Source organism: Engraulis encrasicolus, chromosome 16 (assembly GCF_034702125.1).
Source record: "Engraulis encrasicolus isolate BLACKSEA-1 chromosome 16, IST_EnEncr_1.0, whole genome shotgun sequence".
Taxonomy (NCBI): domain Eukaryota; kingdom Metazoa; phylum Chordata; class Actinopteri; order Clupeiformes; family Engraulidae; genus Engraulis; species Engraulis encrasicolus.
The window spans coordinates 20547748-20565290 of NC_085872.1; the positions used below are offsets into that span (position 1 = coordinate 20547748).

Here is a 17543-nt window from a genome sequence, read left to right on the forward strand (position 1 = left end):
CTCGCAAATGTCTCGTTTTTAATGACATGGATCTTATTAGAAATTGGGGCAGGCATATAACACATGGCTGGATACCTAGCTCTGTGTGTTATTGACGACAGGTTGGCTAGCCACTAGCTCGGTAGACTAGGTGTCATTGCCATCTATTTAGTAAGCTACTCAAAGACTTTCAACGTCCCCAAATGTCTCGTTTTCAATGGCATGTGTCTTATTAGAAATTGGGGCAGCAATTTCATTGTACACCTACAATACTGGTCTGATAATAGCGTGTGACCAGAGAATCGTATATGAGAGGGAGATAATCCAACCTCTTTGGTGTGACTATCTGGTTCTGTAAAATGCTCAAATTAGCTTACCGAGCTAGCTTAAAACATTGAATGATCAAAACTGGTAATGTGTAGTGATCTATTTGTGTCTGATAAGTTCATGGTGTATTTTTACATCAATCCATGTCAGCCACGAAATGTATTATCATCCAGGCTTTTTAAAATAAGTAAAAACTTTCGTGCAGTAGCACGGACGGCCGCCATATTTCTTCTTAGAAAGTTTTCTGTGTTTACTAGGTAGCCCGGCCCCCCATCTCGCTCCTCGCGATTTGATTGGCCCTGTCATCGGATAACTTTCAGCCTCGCAAAACGACCGGGTCTGCTAGACTTTTCTTTTTCCCCCATTAGAATAACACAGGGACAACCAACCCCATAGGGTGTGACAACCTACCCCGGTATGGGGTTGGTTGTCACATCTGCGCAAGGTGCCTTTGACACCCCATATCTTTTTAAGAGAAAGGAGTCTTCTGGATTTAAGACTATCTAAATGGACCTGAGACTTCACCCAATAACTATGGACAGAAAGAGTGTCCTTACCATACACCAATTTAGTAGAAATTAAATTTAAGTAAAAAGTGTGACAACCAACCCCATCGTAAAGTTATGCACAACTGCATGCTATTTAACATCATGATTCGGCAGGCCTTTTCTTGAATGACAACTAACAATAAACGGGACGCAAGCATTTCGATGAGAAGTGAGCGAGTGGATGTAACAGCGACAGTTGGTTTAGTTGTTTTTCCTAAAAAGTATTTCTTCTCAAAAGAGCTCCGTTAATGAAAGCTTGGTTACACGTCGCGTGTTCCTCGTATTCTGCTGGTTTGAAATGTCCATGCACGTCAACAGTAGAATATTTCATTTTCCGTTCGTTGTATTGTTTAGCTACGGAATAGGCCTACGAATTATAGGCGATGCAAATGACATCTGATTTTTGCGCGAGTGAATCCAACCGGTAGTTTTAACGAGTGAGTGGTGCGCTAGTTGGAAAAAGGCTAAAGTAGCTACAAGGTAATAAACCAGGTGAAGAAGCGCATGTACGCGAGGCATCCCCCCCAGTTCTCATATTCACTGTCCCTTGGCCGCTAGAGTATGCTCAAAATTCACAATTTAAAGGGACACGGGAAATGGTCAAAATGGGTACTGCAACTATGCTGCTCATTGAAACTGGGCTGCCCATTGCCAAATTTGATCTTTACATGAAAGTTTACTAAGTAATAAACAAATATTTTCTAGTATGGTCCAAGTACAGTCATTTTTGCAGCTAAAAATGGCTACTTTTGGAAATTCAAAATGGCGGACCATGGAGAAGATCCCCCTTTTCATGTATGAAAAGTGCAATTTTTCCAGTCATAATGAATACTTAGAATTTGATGCTGGTGGTAAGTATTCATATAAAAGGTAACATTAGGCCCATACGACTTTGTTGCTGTCGACCAACGTTGACGGAAGCACGTGAGCGAGAACTTGTTGTCACGATGTGGGTGTTATTAAATACAGCGCATTTACAGTCGGCCACAAATATGAACGAGACGATGAGCTCTCACCGGTTTGCTCTACTAACACACCACGTGTGAGGAGTGGGGGGGCAGGCAGTGAGGAGGAGCTGAAGTGGGGACCTGCGCAAACTTGTGTAGAGGTGTGAGACAAGACCCATATACACACGTGAGTGAGTTGTTGACCAACCAGTTCATGGGCGTGTGACCTCGGAGGCAGTCCGCAGACGAGCGTTGAAGGGGATAAGCAACTGCAGAGGTTGCAAGATCTGACTGCAGCTGCATTCATCCCGCGATAGTTTGACACCATGTGACATGTCACCTCGTCAACGCAACATCGACCAAATTTCGAAGTTTGACAGGAAATCTAACCGTCATGCAGCATTTTCATCCAGGGTGCATTGCTGTCTACATGCACATGTATGCGTTGACGACATCTCGATCGCACCTAGTAGTGAATGGGCAGCATGAATTCTGGAATCAAACAACTAAAAATCTCACACAGTGTCCCTTTAAGGACGTTTCTCACTTAAAGACACTCACTCCCGCCTTAAGCGGAGATCATGTTCCACCAGCACGGATGGCTGGTCTTTTGATTTGCTATGTCACTAGTTTGCGAACAAACTCTTCACATATTTGCTGTGCCAATGGTTGGCTGTGTAGCATGTGCAACGGGGTTTATTAACTGGGAAGCGTCCGCACTGGCTGTATAATGGTGACCGCATTTTGGTGAAAACACAACAACTTATGTGAGGCCCGCCTACTGATAATGACACTCCTCTGCTCCCCAGCCTGACTATGGTGAAGCGATGGCTCTACCTCTGTCATGGAGAGACTGACGCTACGGATGCGTTCTGGACTACCTGCACATGGTGAACTATGGGGAGGGGGGTGGGATCGTGGATTGATGGACTAAGAGACTAGTGAACTTGCCCCTGCTTGGGAAGAACATGGCTTGGCTAAAATAAATAAACGACAATTCCTGTGTAAACCCAATGTCTTCGTCTGCTTGGTGGTGTACAGTCAACTCCTCAGGGTAATGGTGGTAAACGGGGGTGCTGCTTGTAAACGTGTGCGCCCCCTACCTGTGACAGGAGGACTTTTATTATTTCTGGCCTGACACCTTCCCCAATTAAAACCCATCCCAAAACTGATTACACACTCACAGAATTCTAGAAGACACCAGTGATTAGGAGGTTGACAAGTAGGTCTTATTGGAGGGGCAGGAATGGCACCTGTTTCTCTTGCTCCCCCTATAAGTCCATTGCTCCTGTCGCAGAATCTTGATTAGGTGTTTTTTCTATGTTTTTGTAGGCTCTATGGTGAATACTGGAAGTAATGATTTGTTAGAGTCAATCTAGTGCACGGAGATGGCAAAGAAACACCTCAATGAACATGACAAAATCAACAGCATACTAGACATTGATGACAGTCACATGCTAGATACATACCCACTCAGACATTTGCAGACAGCACAGAATACACCATGATGACAGACACTATGTACACTCTGACCCTCCTGGAGTGTATATAGTGTCTGTCATCATGTTGTGTTCTGTGCTGTCTGCAAATGTCTGAGTGGGTATGTATCTAGTATGCAGGGTTGGGGAGTTACGGATTACATGTAACGGCGTTACGGTAAAAGAATACAAAATCAATGTTACATTACAAGCAAAAAAATATGTATTCAGATTACAGTTACATTCAGTGGGAATGGGGATTACTTAACAGGATTACAATTCTTGCGAAATTGTGTCTTTGGTCCCTTTTATTTATTTAATTATTATATTAACTGATTTATTTATTCATTTATTGTTATGCCGCGGCTTGTATGTTGTGATTTTTGGTTTTTCGCCGGAATCATCACCTGTTACGTAATGACGACAGTGACAGTAGCATTCCTGACCGACCTACGTTCTCTCAGCCTTGCTTCCCTTCCCTGCTGGTGGGAGTGTTCAATAGTTTGTTGTCGTTGCATCAATCACTCAGTCAAGGAAGTACAGAGCAGTCGTGAGCAATGGAGAAAAATGCATTTACCCGGTGGAAATACAATAAACATTTCATTTTCAAGGAAGACAAGGGCGCCAATATCGATGTCCAGTGCCGGTTGTGCCAACCCAAAGTCAATATCTTGTCAGCGTCGAAAGACACAACGTCTAACTTAAAGAAACACCTCCTGGTAAGACTGCTAATATTCAGCATGCATGCAACATGTGCGTCAGCACTTTCAGGTCATGTAAGTAATCCAAAAGTAATCCGTTACATTACTTAAATATTGAAGTAATGGGATTACATTACTGAATACATTTTTGAAAGAGTAATTTGTAACTTTACCGGATTACATTTAAAAAGTAACTTCCCCAACCCTGCTAGTATGTGACTGTCATCAATGTCTAGTATGTCAATTGTGTTTGGTGTTTTGATATCTGTTATGAATGTCTTATATATGCCTGCTGTAGGCTGTGACAAGACTGCTATGGTGGGGAGAACAAATTTCCCCTTGGGGACAATAAAAGTTTATCTATCTATCTATCTTTCTATCTATCTATCTATCTATCTATCTATCTATCTGGGAAGGAAAGACATCACCTGATCCAGGAAGAAGTTAGAGCAGGTGTGGAGGAGGAGCGAGTGAGCCGGGCAGTGGGTTTACGACAGCAAGGTGCATGGACGAGGTGGGAGGGCGCACTACAGCGCAGGATCACCTGGACCAACATTTTACAGCCAGATTTCCAGCGGGTCCGCTTCCTAGTGCAAGCCGTCTACGATGCCCTACCAAGCCCTGCAAACCTCCACGAGTCATGGAATTTCTGGAATATCATGGAATTTCATAAAAGTTTTTCCAGTCATGGAAAGTCATGGAATTTCACCATTTTGCATGTACAGTCATGGAATATCATGGAATTATCTTAACAGTTGTGTAAAAGCAGAAGTTTTTTTGCTTGGTGTACAACATTGTTTATTACTGGTTATACTGCAACACTTCGCCAGAGACGGTTTGGTTTTGCGTTGTAATGTGCAACATTCTAGAATGCAATGAGCCCACTGACGGCTTGGCGTCTGCTCTAGGGGTGAACATGAGGTCATTTCTTTTGACGGAAGTGGTCATGGAAATTCAGTTTTTTTAGGTCTGGAAAGTCATGGAAAATCATGGAATTTTATATTTGAGTTAGAGTGGGAACCCTGAAAGTGAGACTCCCTCCAGCCCTTTGTGCTCTGGTAGAGGCTCTTTGGAACACCTCCTCAGCGGCTGCCCGAAGGCCCTGGCAGATGGTCGCTACTGCTGGCGCCATGACCAGGTGCTCAAGGCAGTCGCAGAGAGCGTAGCCTCAGCCATCAGCTCCAGCAAAACCCATCACGCTCCAAAGAAGGCAATATCCTTTGTAAAAGCTGGAGCAACACCCAGAACACACCAACATAGGGCAACTGGCCTCCTCCACACAACATCTGACTGGCAGCTGCAGGTCGACCTGGGCAAGCAGCTAAGGTTCCCCCAGCAGATTGCAACAACAACCCTCCGCCCAGATATGATCATGACCTCACAGTCCTCAAAACAGCTGGATCATACTGAAGTTGACAGTACCCTGGGAGGAAAACATCGAGGAGGCCAACGAGAGGAAGAGGGCCAAGTACCGGGAACTGGTGGAGGAGTGCAGGGAGGGAGGCTGGAGGACATTCTACGAGCCCATAGAGGTAGGCTGCAGGGGTTTTGCTGGAAGATCTCTATGCAAGGTCCTGAGTCGCCTGGGCATCACAGGAGCAGCCAAGAAGAGGGCCATCAAGTTCGCATGTGAAGCCGCTGAGAAGGCCACCCGGTGGCTTTGGATAAGGAGGGCAGATCCGTGGTCTGCTACTGGGACGCAAGTCGGGGCCTGATCACCCCCGGCTGGGTCGCCTGGGTGAGGGGGTATGATGTTGCGAGACCCGAAACCCCCAATGATCGCCAGTATATACATCACTGACGATGCGTCCCAGTGCATCCATGAGGTGTTTCTTGAATAGTCTATCTATCTATCTATCTATCCAATTAATTTGAATCCACCAAGCTTTGAAATGGGATCACAGCTCATCGGCACGTCAGCTTTATTGCAAGGGCAAGACCAGTTCTACATATTTGGGTGCCAACATTGGCAGCCATTATGGATTTTAAAAATATTTTTTGAGGAAAATGAGTAGCCTATAGACACCAGAATTACAGTTGTAACCCTTCTAGAACAGGAGATATGACATTGTATTTTAGTGGACTGCCCAGCGACCAACTTGGATTTGTATGATGAAAATGCTGGCTAATGAATTAGGCCTACAAGAATCAGAAAACCGGGTTAAAAAAAGGACAAAACGGTTTTTAGAAATCCATACATCAACAGCCAAGAGTCTCGTCCGGGTTCATTTGAACCTGTAGGCCTAACATCACAAATGTAACGGTTTTTAAAATGTAACTTAATGGTAAACATTTTGTTGAGTTGAAATGGTTGTGGGTGATTAGATGACGCCTCATTCCAGGACAAATAAAGGAAAGTGTAAGCCCACTTTTTACACACTTGAAAACGGGTCAATTTGGACACAAAAGAATGGTTTAGAGTGATTCATACATTTATTTTATTTTATTTTATTTTATTAGAATTATGAAACTTGCCTGCTTCCTTGAGAAGTGGTCATTATTGTTTTTCTCACTACATATCCCAGCATGCATCGCAAATCAATTTGCCAATCAGCACGACCGCTGATGCGCAAAAGTACGCAATCGCGAATAGCCAATTCCTATCGAGACGGCCATATTGGAATTTCAACTCTAGTAGCTAGCTGTCTGAGAATATTTAGAAGCTTGGCTATTTTTTGTTCTGAAAACATTGACAGCGATTATTTTTTTTCCATTTTGCGACAAGCACTCTGGCATCCAGTTTGAGATCCTCTCATTTTGAAGACTGCCATTGTATCCCTTTGAAAATGAGTCCAACCGACGCAAAAAGGGGAGCTAAACGCAGGAAGAACAAGCGGGGCGGTGGCAGCAGTAGTTGCACCAGCAGTATCTGCAGTATCGCAAGTAATATCCAGGCCGGGAGCCCAACCACGGCCCCGACTTGTCTACCAAGAGTACCAGCCGCCCCTGTGACTGGATTTTTAACATCTGGAGGCACAGGGAATGGTGATGTCGGGGGACTCGCAAGTCTAAAAGGAGAGGTGAGACCTAAAAAGATACGGGCATAACGATGTAATTAACTTATCAGAGTGTCTGCGGCCTGCTTGGAAATCTTTATCAGGCAAACTGACAAGTTGACGTTAGAGGTTTGATGAGGTTTGTCGGATCCCACCAACACTTGTCAGATTGATCGGTCCTTGTGCAGAGCACCGAATCTACTGGCACGAGTTCCCGTATAACTAATTTGGAATGTCGTTTACACATGAACACTGGTCCATTTCACTCGAGTGTGAACTCTTCACTATAGCACATTAGCTAACTAGCTAATCTTTAGCCAAGTTATCAGACTAGACCAGCCCAAGTTAATTAGAAAGGATGTCATTATGATCGTGAGCTACTATATGAAAAACAGATAGAGGAAGTCGATTTTCAGCGGGTTATTGTATTCTCTGGTCATGCAGTTGACACATAGAGAGGGAGAGATGGGGCGATACGAGAGGCTGCGACGATCGATGTCTGCCGTCAGTGTGTACAGGAGGAGCTGATCTTATATTAGCCACTATAGCTGGTCTCCAGCAAGTCACTGTAGTAGCAGGACCGGGCGATCGTCTGGTATATCAACGTGAAACTGCCTTTTACCATTTGGATGAGATGTCAAAAGTGGAAAATATATTATCCTATTGGATTTCACGTTAACGCCACCGGCGGCAACTGTCCTACTAGTGACCTGTCACTGCACAACAGGAAGTGTTGCAGCAGACTACACTGAAGTGCTATCCGAGCAGCAGAGCTAAGTGCAGTAGTTATGTTCTCAGATTGGTGCACCTAGTGTATAGCTATATTATTTGTATTGGAAGAGCTGTGACTGAAGGCCCATGCCCACTCCTCAATAAACACTAGGCCCACAGCGCGTGCTGGCACTAGCTATGGCTGGAACTGCCATCAAGAGTAGTCATAAATGTGCAGTGCCGTAGCCTTGTAGGAAACACCGACCCACCTGACCCAACCATGTCAGGGGCTGGCTGTGGGTGCATAGACCAGGTCAAGTCACCGTTCCTACAAGGCTGCAGTGCTGGACGACTTAATTAGCCTTGTGCATCTTTTTAATTACAGCCTAGGTAGGCAATATTGTGCCCTCTGTCCTCATACAGCATGTGTTGTTTGTTTTGTTTGATGTGTAGTTTGTTTTGTTTGATGTGTAGTATAGGGCCACAGACATGATGAGAATGAGGGTTGTGGTTAGCCCTGAATTGAATGTGATGTAGGTTTGAAGAGTGTGGTTTAATATAACTTTAGCATGCTGTTGTACTGTGCTTAATTGCAATCGCCCATAAACATTTGCATTCATGGGAATTAAGCAATAATTCTGTTTTGATATTCTTGCATGAGAAGCTCTCGGCTTTCATTCCCCAAACAGGGCAGCTCGTTTCCTCTGCAAAAAAAAAAGGGTGTTTTGATGTCCAGTTGGCTACAGTTGATCTTACAATCCTGTTGGCCTGTCGTGAGGATGCTGGGTGAAGCCATTGGAAAGACTGTGATGAAATGTATTTTAGTTGATAGTTTAATACATTTTTAGCAGTATACATTTTGGATTTGTTGCACTGTTACCTTCGTTCCAAATATGAAACCAATGCATATCACATACTCACACAAACCCTCCCAATCATTGGATTTGACCAAAACAGTTGGATGACTGCAGTAGTGTAGTCTATGCAAAACGCGGGTATACGCAGTATACCCACTTAAAAATTTCAGGGATTTCAGTATACCTACTTAAAATTGATTGATCCATTATTTAGAATGGCACAAATATTTACAGTATACCCACCACAAAAAAGTAGACTACACCACTGGATGACTGACTGGATTACCCATTTCACCTGGCAGTAGCGACAGTCTTGCTTACCACTTTTTTCTGGGCATCAGTAGCATTGCCACTGACATTGGCAGCAGATAAGCTAATTCAGTACTGTATGGGAAAACGATTTCAATAATGGATCTTTCAACAAAGTGCATTTTACGATGGGCTAGTCCAGGGGTGGGGAACCTATGCCATTTACGGCATTTTGAGGCTGTGTTAACTTATTTGGCCCCCGATATAATTTTAATGTTATGCAGCTTCACATGAATGTATGTCATGTTTTGTAATGGAATCCTAAAATTACATTTGAAATACAATTAAGCTATATTTCAGGGGACCTACAGAAGGTGGGGTGTGTTGTGTAGGTGGCTGCCTTCAATATAAGCCTAATGTGCAAGGGGAGATCCTGGTTTGTGCTCATAGTACTGCCCTTGGAGGACTTTGAAGTGGCCCTTTGAATAAAAAGGTTCCTCACCCCTGGGCTAGTCTGTCAACATGAAGTGTCAACATTTTAATTTCCAGACTGGATGCTTACTCTGTGTCGATACTTTTGGACTCACTACTTGATGGGTTGATTTTTGGCCGTCTTGACCCGACTCAACAGCAGCACATTGAAATTTACCAGGTGTATTTTTTCGCTACTAAGTACCTGCTTCTTATGAGTGACCTGACATATAACAGTACTGTGTCAGGCTTTGTGATGCACAAAGCGGTGCCATCTCTGTATGGCAGCAGGATTTAAGCGTAGGCTTTAGAGCATACGCATCTTTAATTCGTTAAACAATAACAATTCTGAACTGGTATTGAGTTAGTGAGGTCTTAAATGCTCGGGGCAACTTCAGTTCCTCAGCGCATGTAAAGCGGGTTTTTACCGCTTAAAACTCAAATCATCATTGTGCAGGGCAGCCACACATGCAGTCACGGTTTAAATCGAGATTTTCTGAACTGAAAATATGAGACACTACCTCTGTCTATTAGCCACAAGATATTGGGCTACTTTGTCTTGGTACAATGGTCATTTAACAGTTCTTTCAGGTAAGACTGAACTATTAGTATGCAGTAGGTTCTTGCGGAAGGCTTACTCTGAGCTGTGGGAAGTGTATGAAGAGTTACTGCAGGGCACGATGTTGCCATAGCTTCATGATCTCAGTGCAGCATTGGATTAATTAAACAGAATTAATAGTTTACTGCTGACGTAACTCTGAGCTACTGACATTCGGAGCTAAAAAAGATAATTGCTGCTCTCAAAGTTGTTTTGGTGTTTGCCGTGCTGAACTAACTGACATCTGTGTGTTTCCCCCACTCAGGTTCCTCTTAACGGGACACCACAGTTTTCGGTGAACGCAGATTTCACAGGATTCCTTCAGGTAGGCAACAGTCTGAAACATATGCTCGTGGCCTTTGAGATGTGAGCTCATTAGGGCTGTAACGATATTGTATCGAACCGAGAAATCGTGATACTCAGAGTCACGATACTGTATCCCGATACAAGGAGGCAGTATCATGATACGCCCTTTTAACATTTTGATACCCATCAGCCCAGAAAACAACCACATGATATGAAGTGCTTCCAAGCATCATCATTATTATATAGAAACTTTTAAAAATTATTAGTAGCCTCTTGTAACCTATTCTACCTATAAACTATCATAGTTTTTATTCATAAAGTTTGTAATGTTGGCAAATGTGAAATCGTGGGGTGTATCGAACCGTAGGTCATGAATTGTCATGCAAACCGAATCGTGAGTTGAGTGTATCGTTACAGCCCTAGAGCTTATATAATAAAAATGTGCAGTTTTTGTCACTCTACTGCAGCCATGTTAACACGTCATATCTGTCATCCTTTTCGTCCACACCACACACTGTCCTCCTCACGGTCCTCTATCCCTCCTCCCAGTCACAGACACCGTTCACCTTCGGCCTGAACCAGAGGGCCCCCAATACCACCGGCGACCGCTGCCTGCTATGCCGTAGAGAGCGTAAGGACAGCACTCCCCTGGAAACAGGGGTGGTGGGGCAGAACACCACTTCTCAGCCCTTCAAAGCACCCAGTGACCTGCAGCTGCCTGTATGGGTGTGCCCAGACTGTAGACGCACCGTCGAGAAGGACGAATCGCAACCTCACGCTGCTATGGAGGAGTCGCTGGTGGTAAGTCTTTCTTTACCTCGTCTTTCTCACGGAAGTAACTGGCTGGGGTCCCATGTGGTTTTGTAATGAGAGGTGGGATTTATTGTCAAATTTGATTGGAGTGTGAATCCTATTTCACTAGATTCTATAGATTGTAACTTCCACCACTTCTGTTGTCAGTCGGGCCGATATGACCAGGGAGCAAGGAGATGGACCGGCAATAGGGTTGCCAATGGTTCAATTCTGCACATGAGTCCCTCCCCAGCATGGATGGATGCTCGTTGTTCTGAGCATTGATGGCTGTTTCATGTTTGCATTGTGTATATGTGTGTACAAACTTCTGGGATTGCAGTGCTGTATGTCTCTAATAGGGGTGTTCACTTGGATTGGTTGAATGCTGTTAGGCAGGAGGGCGCCCTCTGGTGGCAGTAGCAAGAACTAACTGGTCTATGGGGGGGAAAAAAGATTGTTTCCTTGCATGTGTCATATGACCACATTCAGAGCAACCAGGATCAGACTTGGTCTAGGCTATAGTAGTTGTGGAGAAAAGCAACTTATGAGTCCGTAGTGAGGATCAACATGAAAGTGATAACATTGTGGACGGTCCTTTCTGGGTTGTTTTAGTCACTGGAGTTGACTTTTGACATTGCATGACTGATGTCATGAGCCGTTTTTTATTATTACTGTACAGCACATTTCCACATTTAAGTACTTCCCACATGCACAGTTGGTCATGCGAAATGTATGATGTGTTGAAGGGTTAAGTAACTTATGGTAAAACCTGTTACCATGAAACATGTACTGAGGAGTAATTTCCTCTATGGGTTTATCAAGCTCCTTACCGTCATGGCAAAGCTGAGGAATATGGGGACATTTACATTGTTCGCAAATATTTAAGCAAAAGAAAAATAAAAAATGCATGTATTGCCTGTCCATCTGTCACTGTTCACAGACCTTTTCTGACATTTTTGTTTGCTACCAAGACTATCTGATCATGCAATGTCCATTTGAGAGCCTTACTGTAGGCTCTGTTTTGCAAAGTCATGGTAAATTACTTACAACACCATGTTGCCTAATGTAGCATCAGCTGGCTGTAAGATGCAAATGTACAGTCATTTGCGTCATTTTCTGCATTTTAAGATTTCAGTTTACTAACTTTGTTACCTGTGCAGTGCCTGATCCAGAGGAGTTACTCAGCGGACTTACTCCTACTCTAGCATGATTTTTGGCCATAACAAACCCTCTCCAATTGGCAAACTGAACTCCACAGATATTACAAATCGGCCTATGTATATGATTGTGTGACTTCAGGTAATGTTTACATCATGTGATGAGATGTAGAGGGATGCCATGAATGGTTCATGGTGATGCTAAAGCACTACCGAAGCCATCGGTGTAGGTTGACTCAGGTTGCTACGTTGGTTAACGCTGAAAATCCATGCAAGCTATCGAGGCGGCGACGTTCCATTGTCTTCAGTTGGGGAGACTGTTGGAAAGCGCTAGAGAACCGGTGTGAGCGAGGTGGGCGGAAAAGTTGAACTTTGTTGAAAAATATGTAATGAAGAGGGGTGTCAGTGAAGCAACCGATGACCTCTTTTGAAATGATGTGATGTTGGAAGAAGGCAGCAAGAAGTAGTGATCTAAACATTTCACCATGGATTGGATGTACATGAAGATGTTGAGCTGCACAGTTTATTATTAACATTACACGTTAATACTATTAGCAAAATACGCATTCTGCATTAGTTGGCTTTTTAAATGTCTTTCAAGCTTGACGTCCGAAACGCGCCCACGCAGCGCGAGGAAGCAAACTGAGGCAATGGTTTACAGCTTGCATGGATTTTAAGGATAACTTTTGCTTGCTTTATACACTGCGTTGTGCTGTGACTGCGTCGAGGCCTGTTGTTAAGTTTTCCCTCCCGTTGTTCCCAAAGCAGCTATCACTCCTGAGAGGAGACATTCAGAGGTCTGCTCAGGTGCCCCATAGTTTTTGTTTGCCTTCTCTGGTGATACATTTTAACGTGTCATCCACTTTAGGGTTGTGTTTCTTTTCCCCCTATCTTCCTGCAGTAGGGCAGGGTGACTTAAAGGGACACTGTGTGAGATTTTTAGTTGTTTATTTCCAGAATTCATGCTGCCCATTCACTAATGTTACCTTTTTCATGAATACTTACCACCACCATCAAATTCTAAGTATTCATTATGACTGGAAAAATGCCCAGCAGGAAAAATGAAAAGGGGGCTCTCTCCATGGTCTGCCACTTTGAATTTCCAAAAATAGCCATTTTTAGCTGCAAAAATGACTCTACTTGGACCATACTAGAAAATATTTGTTTATTACTTGGTAAACTTTCATGTAAATATAACATTTGGTGATAGCCAACCCAGTTTCAATGAGCAGCATAGTTGCAGTAGCTTTTTTGACCATTTCCTGCACAGTCAGTGTCCCTTTTAAGCTGTTGCTCAAGCCGTTCTGACCATTGAAAGTGCCACTGTCATCAATGACTCTACAGTAAAAATGTGATTTCTAATGGTCCCCACGTAACCTCATTTAGTTTGTTTGGATAGAAGTAAACTCCGACCTCTGTATCAACTCTGCTCACTGCAGCTTCCGTGTCTGGTTGTTCACCCCTTTCTGCACTCAAAACCAGGACTTCCTCTTGCAGGTGCCAGTGGGTATCGGTGGGCTTGCCCAGAATCCGACGGGGCCAGGCGGGCGATTATTAGGGAGTGGCGGCGCCCCCAGTCTGTCTGGCCCGGAACCTTCCCCACCGCTGCCCTCTGACTCCATGTGCAGCTGCGAGGCATGCAACGAGAGGAGGTGAGCCTACGCCCATGTTCTCCCATTCAGATATGCTCTGTTTTTTTTATGTTTATTTATTTATTTCTTTTTTATTTTATTATTATTGTCATTTTCCTTTCTTTCCTTTCTATTATTGTCAGTTTCCTTTCTTTTTTGCATTTGGTAATCTTGTGAAGCACATTGAGTTGCACCTGTGTATGAAATGCGCTATACAAATAAACTTGCCTTGCCTTGCCTTGCCTTGCCTTGTAAAAGGATAAGTAACCCACCCTCCCTTATAGCACCCCCCCACTCAAGCTAATCCCTCGCTCTGTGTGTGTGTGTGTCTTTTGTGTTTCCAGAGAGATAACTGCAGAGTCGGAACAGGAGTCACAGCAGCTGCAGAACCACTGGTCCGAGGTGCGCTACCTGGTCCGGTGTATCTATCGTCAGACCAGCACACCACTAGCAGACGATCAGGACCACGCACTGGACCACGACAAGGAGAGCATGAAGGCACTGGTTGATCGGTGAGTCAAGACCATTTGAACTCTTTTTAGATTAGGCTAGAGAGATGTGAATGAGTCATGAATGGATAGGGGTCATTCTGTGTCAATTCACACGCCTTCCAAAGCCCTCCAAAGTTGGGGTGCCATGCCCACTTTTCAAGCCTGTGAATTGCATACAAAATTTACAAGCAGATTTTGACACCTCTGGTTTTAGTTTGAAGGAAGATACAGGCCTACAAATCACCATGGCCAATCAATATGACCCGATCTACCAGATGATGTACTTACAAATAGCATGCCTTGATTATTTTTGGCTATATTAAGCCTTAAAAACTGAATTTGTGAAAAGCGTGATGAAGATTCTTGCCATTTTGGGGTTCCAGATCTTTGAAGCTATGTATGCTTTGGGAGTTATAATTGATTTTCCATCATATTTGGGAACTGTACAGTGTATTCCAAAAAATGTAGGGCGCTCAGACTTTAAAAGATAACATAGGTAAGTAGGTTAGTTAGGATGGCTGCTGGGCATTGGATTGCTCTGCGGGCGACCGGAGTTCGATTGCTGGTGCAGGTCATTTCCCGATCCTTCCCTGTCTGAGTGCATTGCAATATGCGACCTTGCGTCCTCCACTTGTGCTTGTGGCCTCACCCCGCCTCCTGGCCCCTCCTCCATGGAGAAAACAATAAAGTTTCCCCAGCTGTCAGCCTATCCGCAACAACTTTTGGGGGACTGTTTTTCATTTACCATCCAGGTTGCAAATGAGAAAATTAAATTACAATTGAGCTTTTGAGAGATATTGAAATAAATGCTGTTGTCAGTGATGTCATCATGACATATTACTTCCTGGTATGAGGCCACAAGCACAAGTGGAGGACGCAAGGTTGCATATTGGAACGCACGCTCTCTCTCCCCCATCTCGCTTCCTGTCTCTCCTCCACCGTCCCATCTGGAAGAAAAAAAATCCCACCCTAAAAAAAGCATTGGTAATACTTTACAATAACTACCCAAAAAAGCTTAATAAGCACTTTATTAGCATTTCATTATAATTTACATTTAACAAATTATTTACCAATGTTTGTAAATGAGTAAGAACCAAACTACGACATCACAGTGGAGTGGGGATCAACTTCTACTGTGTGAGTTTTATTTGGTGTCATGCCTTCTGGTTGTCGGAGGATAAACTTCCAGGACAGATTGGACTGTGCTGTGTCTGTTGTGTTAACATAGTATTTCTTGCCCATGTATAAACATTTGTAAACATTTTGTTGATAATTAGTTCATTATTTATAAAGTGTTTATAAAGCTTTTTTTGGTTAGTTATTGTAAAGTGTTACCAAAGTATTTATTAGGACAAGGCCGAGATGGCACCCGGTTGTGCTGCAGGCTACACACACAGAGCTTTTTAGCACGGACACACCTGGCGCAAGTGGCCTGACCGTCTACCCTGCCTTTCTTTCCCCAGGCTTTGTGAGAAGGACCCCTACCAGTTGTACCAACGGCTGGAGCAGCAGGCGCGCGAGTACGTGCTTGAGATGAAGATCCGCCTCCTCAAGCACCTGGCCGCCGGCTCCAAGGTGGTGCCCGACGTGGCTCTGCAGAGCCCTCCGCAGGCCCACCACTTCATCACCCTGCTGCTGGAGGAGTACAGCGCCCTCTGCCAGGCCGCCCGCACCATCAGCTGCTTCCTGCTCACCCTGGTTAGTCTCATCGTTTTCCATCCAGTTATAGTTCATTCAATGGACAGGGTTTTTCATAGTACATATTATGGTAACACTTTATTTTAGGGATACATCTATTAGCACATTAATACATACAATGTTAATGCCTGCATACGTCACTTGTAAGGCATGTACTAAGCAAACTCTAAGGCCTACTAGGTCCTTACTAAGGTTAAATTGGTAATAAATCCCTTATTGTGCATGAACAAGACACATGCCTAACAAATGTTTGATTTTGCTTAGTACATGCCTTACAAGTTACTAGAGGTGCTCCGATTGCTCGGCTGCCGATCATGACCGGCAGATAATGGCCAAAAATAGCCTGATCGGTGATCGGAAAAACATGCCGATCAAAAAACCGATCGAGAGATATTAAATTCCTCACGCAACCATTTGCCTTTACACCTGGCGCTGCATGTAGGCGCTGGCTCTGCACAACTGCACCAAAAGAAGGCATCTTTGCTTGTCTATAACTTTTCGCCATTCCCCGCTTCATTTCCACCATTCATAACCATATCTGCATCAACAATGATCTGATTTTCCGATCCATGCGCCGTTTACCTGACAATGTAATTTGCGATTGAGTACTCGCCAGTGAGCCATGTTACGTTATAACCTGTGTAGTTGCCTTGGTCAGCACGCGACAACTTCACGTTGTCAGCACAAACATGTCAATTATTGTTTTCAAAGTTGTAATTGGCAGTCAGTCGATTAGTTTGATAGTCGCTGAAACACCAAACGGCGACAGATGTGGTTAAAACTTGAGAGAGAGATTCAGAACGTAGTGGAGCACTGCAACTGTGGACGGTGACAGAGAGGGGAGGGGCTCTCCTCACGAGGCTGCTCATTTAAAGCGACAGGTTGTTTTTTTCTCGTATGTGGAAGACTATTTGATGTAATGTTTCAGTTTCAATTCAATCTTAAATAGTTTAGTTATTCTATGCAATAACTTATACATTGATTAATACTGTAGACTGTATTACCAACACTAGTCTGAAAGATAATAATAATAATAATAATAATAATAATAATAATAATAATAATGATAATAATAATAATAGGGCCTAATAATAATAGCCTAATAATAGACATGTGCAAATTAAGATTGATTGGTTTATGGGCAGAAATGGTATTCAATAAGGATAATTAATAGGCTATTAAAAAAATAGGAAATCATTTTTTGATCGGCAATGATCGGTAATCGGCAGATAAAGATTTTTGGTGATCGGTATCGGTGATCGGACCCAAAAAATGGTGATCGGAGCACCTCTACAAGTTACTTATACAGGGACATTGTATGTGTTAGTGCTAATAGACGTGTCCCTAAAATAAAGTGTTACCCATATCATTATATAGTAGTGGCATATTGTTTGGATATTCTTGGTTTTTGAGCACAGGCCACTGGTGTAATGTCTTCATTTTGTTCAAGGTTTCTTCAAGTTTTCATTGACTTTGAAGGTTGTGATGCTCTCCATCCATGCCTCCGATTCAGTGTTGGAGTTCTTTTACCGTCCTCTGCAGATATCTTCTCCAGACTCTTTCTCCCTGTTGTTGCTTGCCATTTACAGACGTGTGTGTGCGTGTG

The 17543-nt window shown here is 43.6% G+C and overlaps 1 protein-coding gene across 4 annotated transcripts in view; it reads left to right on the top strand.

Moving 5' to 3' along the window:
• Positions 1-6603: 6603 nt before the first annotated feature.
• The window catches only part of fam193a (family with sequence similarity 193 member A), a 31692-nt gene continuing 20752 nt past the window's right edge, over positions 6604-17543 (top strand). For 3 of the 4 annotated variants that reach the window (XM_063218971.1, XM_063218974.1, XM_063218973.1), the window contains exons 1-6: positions 6604-7000; positions 10128-10187; positions 10718-10969; positions 13600-13769; positions 14093-14260; positions 15703-15937. In XM_063218971.1, coding sequence (XP_063075041.1) covers positions 6767-7000; positions 10128-10187; positions 10718-10969; positions 13600-13769; positions 14093-14260; positions 15703-15937 — 1119 coding nt within the window. In that variant the 5' untranslated portion in view covers positions 6604-6766. The remainder of the gene's footprint in view (positions 7001-10127; positions 10188-10717; positions 10970-13599; positions 13770-14092; positions 14261-15702; positions 15938-17543) is intronic. The other variant, XM_063218972.1, reaches the window with a different exon arrangement.